General features: G+C 37.3%; 1 protein-coding gene across 1 annotated transcript; it reads left to right on the top strand.

The window, feature by feature from the left end:
• The first annotated feature begins 4,012 nt into the window (after positions 1–4,012).
• On the top strand, positions 4,013–5,903 carry GPR15 (G protein-coupled receptor 15). The gene has a single exon (XM_045785640.2). It carries the CDS (start codon positions 4,040–4,042, stop codon positions 5,120–5,122), a length of 1,083 nt encoding a protein of 360 aa, XP_045641596.1. The 5' UTR covers positions 4,013–4,039; the 3' UTR covers positions 5,123–5,903.
• The last annotated feature ends 3,799 nt before the right edge of the window (positions 5,904–9,702 follow it).

The following is a 9,702-nucleotide window of genomic DNA, read 5'->3' as shown; positions in this document are numbered from 1 at the left end:
GTTACTTTACATTATACTACACTTGCCAAGGAACTGTCCAAATAAAAAAGTCACTGACTCTTAGAATATAAACAGATCTCTTAAACTGGCCTGTTTCAATGGTTATACCCTTTATGATACTCAAATAAGAAATGGACAAGAGAATCTTTCAAACAAATGAATATATAAGTCACTTTCATTGACCGATAAGATCAATGAAAAACAAATACTTTGCTTCATAATCTTTGTCACTTATTCAGAAACATATCAGTAGAGCATATGCATAGAGATTTCTTTCTACTGTGCTATTTGCTATATAATCTGATTAATCCCTACCTAATATGGGGTCAGAGTGATTGACAGGGAAAAAGCAGAAGTAATATGCAATAATGCCAGTTACGGTTGGCTGTATTCACACAAAACCTTTAGGCAACCTGTGAAGCACAGTCTGCAAGTCACAGCTAAGGCTGTGTGACAGATAATATATTCACTCGAGCAGGAGCAGGTATTTCCGTGAACAACACCTTACTCTTTCCCCGTCTTCAACATTTGACTCACTACTGCACATATCTCAGGAACGGAGATACAAAATAGGGAGGGCCCAGAAGTCTAAATTAATTCTGGAAATTTTGTGAGATCCAGGCTAGAAAATTGCTAAGAAGTTCAAGTGTATTTTTTTATTTAAATTCAATTATCCAAAATATAGTACATCATTAGTTTCAGATGTAGAGTTCAATAATTCATCAATTGCATATAACACCCAGTGGTCATCCCATCACGTGACCTCCGTAATGCCCATCACCCAGTTACCCCATCCCCCAACCAAGTTTAGGGGTGATTTGGAAAAAGAGCCAAAATAGTAATGAAGCATAACATATAAAGTTGGTTGAGATATATAAATTAGAACTGTGATTCTAACCTTTAGTGTGTGTAAGAATCACCTTGGAGGTTTGTTAAATATAATGTCTTGGAGTCCACTCCAAATGATTCTGACTCAGTAGATCTGAGACAGGGCTCAGAAAGCTCTAATTTGGGAGTCACCCCAGGTGATTCTAATGGGGAAATGTGGCCTGGCATCCCCCGGTTCAAAACAATGGCTTTGAGAGTCCAAAAAAGACTTCAGTTGGGTAACTCCTATGCTAGAGACAATGAAGAGATAATGGATGGTCTCTCCCTTCAGGTTGCTCATGATCAGCTCAGGAGGTCACACACCAAAACAACTAACCATGTGAAATGAGGTAATAAGAACTTAATAAGCAGTATTGTAAAAGTTCTTAGAGAACACAAAGGAGGAAGCAATTATCCCTGCCAGGGATGGAAAGCATAACATATAAAGTTGAATATAAAGTGTATCTATGTACTTGTATATAAAACAAAGGAAAGTTGAGCATTTTTTTTTTTGGAAAAACAATTCTTAAAAGTGGACATGTGCACTGTCATTCAGTTGTTAATATTTACATCTTACTCTTTTTTTTTTTTGTCATCATCTTGTTCTTGCTCCCTTTTTATAGGCTTATGATATCCAGTGTTGTTTCTGAGTTTTGGTCTTGTCTACTTGGTAATTTATTGTTAGCATCCTCATGTTTATTACAAAAAACATGCAAAGTTCTAAAAATGACCGTTGCACTAAGCTTATTTGGAACAATGACTTCCCCTACTTTATCTAGTTGGCTTTTATTGTGGGTTCTGTCTTATAATAGCTTTGCACTCTGAGTTATTAAAAGCCCAGTACTATGCTATTTGTTCCCCTTTTGCCTCAAAACACTTAATTTGTTTTCTGACTTGGGTCCCAGGATAGTTTTGATACATGGTAGATATTCTCACATTGCAACATTCTACCACTAACTCTCGTATTCCAAAGTGACTGTATTATGATAAAGCAAAACATTTGGTCTACAGCTGCTTCAAACTTTAGTGAGGAAGTCAGATTTCTTTGAGATAGTTTACACCAAGCCAACAACTTTGGAAGGCTGAAATAAAATTTAAGGCCTGCAGAATAAATATAGGCCAGACGTTTTCCTCTAGAGTGTGGGCATGAACTTTTTTCCATTTTATAGCACTTTTATGTGGAATTCTTGAGACACAAGAAAAATAGATATACAGAGAGACATATATAGATATAGTGTTTCAATATTCTATGTTTACCGCATCAATCCTTGTCCAGTAAATATTGTCCTACCTCAAAACTATTTGACAAAATGAATTATTCTATTAAACATGTAAGGCTTACTTAGTGGGAAAGATTTCTATCCCAGAAATTTCAAAACATTAATTAGTTTCCCTCACCTGCAGCCTATACTTAGGGAAGGATTACCCCCCCCCATGAACAACACCGAGCTGCCAGGGACATAAGAGGGGGCAGAGCCAAGTCATAAACCAAATTTCAAGTGACTTGCTGGGGCTGCCCCCGATCAGGGGAGCCCTCATCCTTCCCTGCTGTACAGACATACACCTGAGACTGAGGCCACGTTAGAACACATCAGGAAAAAGAGCAGGATCACTCTTTTCAATATATTAATTATGGGAGAAATAAAAATTCAGTAGAAGGGACCTTATGTGTTTAACAATGGTGTTTTTATCCACCGCATACATTTTTCTATGCAACAGTAATACCAGCCTGAAACTGGAACTTTGGGGACGAGATGAGGTGGAGGGAAAAAGAGAAGGAAAGAGCCTTGAGCTACATTGGCCAGTAAAAAATGGAAATAAATGGAGTCGGTTTCAGAATTTAGATTTCATTGTAGTTTTCCTAATAGAAAAAGGAATATGTGAGAGAAGACTAGGATAGTATCCTTTCTGATGTTGGCTTGTTTCTCAAGTGTTCTGAAGGAACCCCAAATCTTTCTTTTATCATGCCCGTATCAGCAACTCCATCATAATATCACTGACTAGAGGTCTGCCTCTTGCTAGGTCAATAACCCCCAAAGTGAAGCTCACTGATGTGTGGAGGTACTTAAAAAAAAAGTCACAGTTCAAAAGCTAAAAATCACTGCTACGAGGTGTGAAGACGAGAAGATCAGAGGAGACCTAGAGTCTGCTGAAAGATAGTTATTCGAAGATTAGTAGGAAGCAAATCTCCTAATCAAGGATTTTAACTCTAATAAAAGGGAACTTCTTTGGTTGAACTACAATAGCAGATAAGAGTGTAAAAATGGCAATTTTTAAACCTGTGCCTGTAAGCTACAAAACTAACAAAAATGCCTACAGTTGAACTCCAATGAACACATACTTGCTAGTTATACTGGATCACGAAAGAGTTTTCCTAATTAATTCAAATAAACTAGCATTTCTAAAGCACCTCCCATTTGCAAGGTGCTGCACTAATGACAGCGGAAAATTTTTACAAATGATAATAACAATAGCACAAGATATGTTCCCAGGCTCTGGAGGATTTAAGACTTATTGAATGAAACAGGATTAATTATATGTGAACTGAGAGAGCCTAATAAGTGGAAAGAATCTCATACCCTAATTGGAATCATTATGTTTGCAGCACATGTGGACTGGTATGATTTGGGGAATTATTAATTCACTCTTCCTGCAGTGAAAGACTGTTTTCCTCACTTTGATGTAAATAAAAGGAGCATCTTTGTCATCCTCACCTTAAAAATCTAAAAGAAAGTAGTATCTTGGGTGTGCAACAGAAAGTTAGATCAAAGGGATTGGCAGTGTCAGAAAAGGATACCTTTAAGGTAGGTAAGGGGGAAAAAGTTGATGTGTTTTTTAATTCCTGGATTTAAAGAAACAAACAATATCTTCAAGACAGAAGTCAAAAAACACCCCAGTCTCCAGGCAAATGCAAATAAAGAAAACCACAACCACAACCACCAAACACCAATCAGGGTGTTGTTCCTTGTAGGCCCTTTCTGAGGATTGGTAGAAACTGCATTTTTTTAATCTCTGTTTTTATGCTTGTCCCAAAATCTTTTAAGGGGTGGGGTGGTGCGGGTGGTGGGGAAGAGGCAGCCACAATATAAAAGAAGCCACCTTGTGATTTCAAAAATTTATACAAAAACTTCCTAGAGAAGGAAATACCAGATTTGGCAACTGATCCTTTGCGATGGACCCAGAAGCAACCTCAGTTTATTTGGATTATTTCTATGCTACCAGCAAAAATCCTGATCTTGAGGACACCCACTCCCACGTTCCTTATACGGCGGTCTTCCTTCCAGTCTTTTACACGGCTGTGTTCCTGACTGGAGTGTTGGGGAACCTCGTCCTCATGAGTGCCTTGCACTTCAAACGGGGCAGCCGAAGACTCATTGACATCTTCATCATCAACCTGGCCGTGTCTGACTTCATTTTTCTCATCACGTTGCCTCTCTGGGTGGATAAAGAAGCATCTTTAGGACTGTGGAGGACAGGGGCCTTCCTGTGCAAAGGCAGCTCCTACATGATCTCGGTCAACATGCACTGCAGTGTCTTCTTGCTCACCTGCATGAGTGTGGACCGCTACCTGGCCATCGTGTGTCCAGCCATGTCCAGGAAATTCAGGAGGAGAGACTGTGCATACGGAGTCTGTGCCACTGTCTGGTTTACCTCCTGCCTTTTGGGTTTGCCTACTCTTCTGTCCAGGGAACTCACCCTGATTGATGATAAGCCATACTGTGCAGAGAAGAGGGCTACGTCGATGAAACTGACTTGGGCCCTCGTGGCCTTAATTTTTACTTTCTTTGTCCCTTTGGTGAGCATTGTGACCTGCTACTGTTGCATCACAAGGAGGCTGTGTGCGCATTACCAACACTCGGGAAAACATAACAGAAAGCTGAGGAAATCCATAAAGATCATCTTTATTGTCGTGGCAGCCTTTGTCTTCTCCTGGCTGCCCTTCAATACTTTCAAGCTCCTGTCCATTGTCTCTGGGCTGCAGCAAGAACTCTACTTTTCCTCAGCTTTTCTCCAGCTGGGCATGGAGGTGAGTGGGCCTTTGGCATTTGCCAACAGCTGTGTCAACCCTTTCATTTACTATATCTTTGACAGCTACATCCGCCGGGCCATCGTGCGCTGCCTGTGCCCTTGCGTCAAGAACTATGACTTTGGGAGCAGCACGGAGACATCAGATAGTCACCTCACTAAGGCTCTCTCCAACTTCATTCATGTAGAGGATTTTGCCAGAAGGAGGAAGAGGTCTGTGTCACTCTGAAAGGGACTGACATTTCGAGCTCTTGGTAGACTGGAGAGTTAATTTGTGTCAGCAACAAAGAAAGAGGAAAAATATTGCTGATACCATTCAGAGTGCTTCATAAATACAAGGAAGAGTTCATTTTTAGAGAGATGACTGAAAAGTCCCTGTGTTCATGGGTATGATTGGGTCGTATGCTGGTTTGGGTTTTTTTTTGTTTTGTTTTTTCGGGGTTTTTTTGGGCTGAGTGGCCTTCTTCAACTCCTGTCAATCAAGTTCACCAGGCAAAATAACGACTCTTACGGTCCTTGAACTCTGACGTAAAGGCTCCGCTTGGGCCAGTTCCTTTCGTCATGATTGCTTATGCATATTCAGTCCTTGTCGTCTCTCGAGAACCTTAATCCACACCACCCTTCATATTGGGCTCCGACTGGGCTACATCTAAAAGATTCTGCCCACTTTCATCTGGTGAGAAATGTGGTAACAATGCAGGTAGCAAAAAATATACCTGTGCCCTGTAATTAATTGTTACTAACAAAGTAAGAGCTTGGCCTTAATCTTTAAAAGTTTGTATAGTGATTCTTTACTGTCTTCCAATATTATCTTTCACCCTTTGCCATTCACAATAACTTTGGACTGGCAAAAAACTCATGGGGATAAAATCATTCTGTATTGTGTTTGTGATTCAGGACTTAATTTATCACCTGGTCTTCTAGAGTATTTTAACAAGAAAGCATTGGGCAAAGTTTGACCTTTATTTTCTTTGTAAGATATATTAGTAAAAATATATCTCGTTATAATGTTATAGTAACCATTTTTCCTTAGGGTTTTACTATGCTCTTTTGTTTTCCTTGAGTTCATAAATTAGGGTATGACTTTGCTTTAATTACATGTTTTTAATTACCCAGTTATTCAGTTATCAAATGAGAATTTTACTACTAATATAATTAGAGCTCATCAAATGCTTAGCTACAGCATCCTGTGGATTATCATTTTGCATTTTAATTAAAATGTTAGTGCTACACATTCCCTATGGCATCATCTGCTTGGTGTATATAATTTCAAGACTTGATTCAGTAATATAGGAAGACAGGATGCTCTGTATTCAGCTGAAGTTAAAATTCCATAATGAAGATGTTACTGGCATTTTATATATATATATTTTTCCAAACCCAGAGACTTTCCTGAATTCTTTCACTCAATAAATATTTATTCAGTCTACTTGTACCTATATTCCTTTTAAAGACTTTGAAGTGAAAAACATGTAATTAGCAGCAACCACAAAAGGCTTTGCTGCAGAAAACATACTATTGTAAACATCTTTTGATTCAAGAGAAAGTGGGTTATGTTTTGACCTTCGGTGTTGACTCAAATGAATTACTATTTTACTTCTAAATATTAGGTTTGAACATTAGAGAAACCTTATAATCTTTTCAGAGATCAAATAATTCAAGTTCATCCCATGTATCTTTCACATTAAGAGAAATCTCATATTGGGCAAATTCTAATAATCTATTTGGAAGTTGAAAATACAGTTTTGGTTTTATAAATTGGTTAATTTGTTAATTTCTCTTAAACTTTTATTAAATAAAAATATTTCCTTATTTAAGTATTCTATATTGTATTAATTTCTATCACACATTACTATAATATTGATATTATAACAGCCTTTCAATACTTTGTCATAGATAAAGAAAAAATGACTATAAATCATAAGAAATGTTTTCTTTTCTTTTCTTTTTTCTTTAAAAATTTTATTTATTTATTTGACAGAGAGAGACAGCCAGCGAGAGAGGGAACACAAGCAGGGGGAGTGGGAGAGGAAGAAGCAGACTTCCAGCGGATGAGCCTGATGTGGGGCTCGATCCCAGGACCCTGGGATCACACCCTGAGCCGAAGGCAGACGCTTAACGACTGAGCCACCTAGGCGCCCCAAGAAATAAGTTTTCTTGGAAAACGTCAAAACTGAACTCAGAATAATTAAAATGATCTCCAAATGTTAAACAAAAACAAAATATAGAAGGTAGAAGACATCCGCTTTTTAAAAACAAATCAGCAAAAGCACTATTACTAATCAGGAAAATAAGTGTCCTTGAGAAATGCTACTTTTAAAAAATAGCTCAATCAATCATGTAAAGCATTTGTTAGGAAAAGAAAAAAATTGGGTTATTAGATTCAGTTTCATCCTTAATGTTGGGTCATTGAACAAATCATTTTAATTTTTCATACCTAAGGGTAGTTGCTAATATCTATGTCTATAGAATTCTCAACAATATTATAAGACTCATAAATATAAAGGTATTTTAAAATCTTGAGTTAAAAATTATTATACAAAGATATTGAGTTTCTACTCTCAATTATTGAGATTTGCTTTAAAATTTCCAAACTAGAAGGGTTCCTGGGTGGCTCAGTCAGTTGAGTATCTGCCTTCAGCTCAGGTCATGATCTAGGGGTTCTGGGATCAAGCCCCAGGTTGGGCTCCCTGCTCAGTGGGGAGTCTACTTCTCCCTCTCCCTCTGCCTCCTTCCCCACCCCTCCCCAAGCCCCCTGCTCCTGTGTTCACTCTATCACTCAAATAAATAAGTAAAATCTTAAAAGTAAAATAAAATAAAATTTCCAAACTGGAATATCAAGTGATAATCACTCTCATTTAACAAATATTAAGAATCCATCTTACTTCTGTTTCATCCCTTTAGCTTTTTCCGGGAATATGTAAAATAACATTGAAGAAAAATATATTATTGTACTTTTTAATACCTCAAGTAGATATGCTAATTTTGTACATTAGAAAATCTCAGCGGATTGTACATTCATAATGCCCCAATGATGGAAGGAAAAATAGACATAATTTTACAGATGGAATAACTCTGAGAGTAAAACGTTCGAAATTTGATTAAGTTGGTATGTCATACGGATTCCTCTGGTAGGAAATGTAATTTGCGTTATAATAGCATTAAAAGGTTTATTATAAATTATATGGTTAGGTTCCATTTTACATATTTCTAAACCATAATATTTCCACATTTTCAATACAAATTTGTTTATATACATATATACATACAGACACATGTAGAAACATAGCTTATCAAGATTTTTATTGTCTCAAACTACTCTGAGGGCTACTTGGTTGTAATTTCATGTCATTATTAAAATAAATCAATACATAATGCCATGAATTTTTCTAGAAAATTAATCTGACATCCTAACAATCATGCCTTGCCAGTTATATCTAAAGTTAGAAAAACAAAATAAAACTTGATAAGAGTAAATATATGAGGAAATCACTGCAGAGTAACTTTATTTGTTGTGATTTGTCTAAGCGGTCCAAAGCTACCGCCAGGATTTTCATGACAAATATAAAAGGATAGTCATCTCCCAAGCATTTCTCAAGCGATTTTTCTTGAACTTACCACAGAAAAGCTCTCCAAGAAAGTCTGTACAAGATGTTGTCAAAGACCTTCTAATTAATTTTAAAATCGAGGTACTCAAGGTGCACAGAGTCGCAAGCACTCCATTTGGGCCATACTGAAAGACTAGAACTAACCTGATGTTTCTGGGAGTCCCATAATTTGTCCACTCTAATGAGTCAAAATCACCTCTGAGTGAGACTAACACTAGTAAGAGTAACGGTCTTAAAGGAAATCTATGTGCGTGACTGAAGGTGGAATGTTACTAGGGGTCACAAGTTAGTTTTTTAAATAGATGCAGAAATGCACAGGATGATGGTGAGCTGAGTGAAAGAACTCTTCTCCTATGATTCATCTTGACTCCTTCAATCATTCTCTATACCCCCTGGCAATCTCAAAAGTGAGAAATGACTTGTCAGGTGTACGTGCCACAATGAACAGTAAGCGTCAGTTTTCCTGCAGAGCTCATTCAAAGAAGTTAAGCAATAGTAAAACAATTACAAATTTACCTGTAAAAGAGCCACTGGTGTAGCCAGCTAGCAAGATGATGGTCTCCACACCAGGAGAAAAGGAAGTGCCAGGAGAAAAAGCAGGAGAATAATTCCAACCATCAGAATATTTGTAAACAGTTATTGGACTTTGCCTTCCACAGAGACTGGGATGGATTGGATGGTCCATTGCAAATGGCAATTTTTGTTTTAGATTCTTTTCTTCGAGTCAACATTCTTTGTTTTTATCAAGTATATGAGTAAACAATTATGATTAGACTTTACATACGTGTGCAGGGAGAAACAACAGTACCAGTGCCCTGATTTTATACTGCAGATATAAAAATCCACCTTAGAATGAGTTACTCTTGCCGCTTCTCATTGTCTTTGTCACCTCCTTAGTAGATGTACATTTCTTAATCGTATTTTAAAAATGGGAATTGCATCCTAAGACTGCATCCTGCAACACTGAAAAGAAAACAAACAAACCTACTTAAAATATCCAATGAGTCAAATTGTTAATGAAGTGAAGGCTCTATGGCAAGTTAACTCATAGTAAAATATAAACTCACATGAAATGTCCCTTTACTAATCTCAAAGTAGGGGGAAGTATTCTGTTTGTTGACCAATCTTATTAAACTACAAAGTTCTTGGTTTAAGTATGTGAGTAACAAATTTCTAAGATACAAAGGTACTTTTAAATTAT

This window comes from Ursus americanus, chromosome 4, assembly GCF_024610735.1.
Source record: "Ursus americanus isolate L20-20 chromosome 4, mUrsAme1.1.p, whole genome shotgun sequence".
Taxonomy (NCBI): Eukaryota; Metazoa; Chordata; class Mammalia; order Carnivora; family Ursidae; genus Ursus; species Ursus americanus.
Note: the sequence above shows the minus strand (reverse complement) of the source record. Positions and strands in the feature narration are given on the sequence as shown.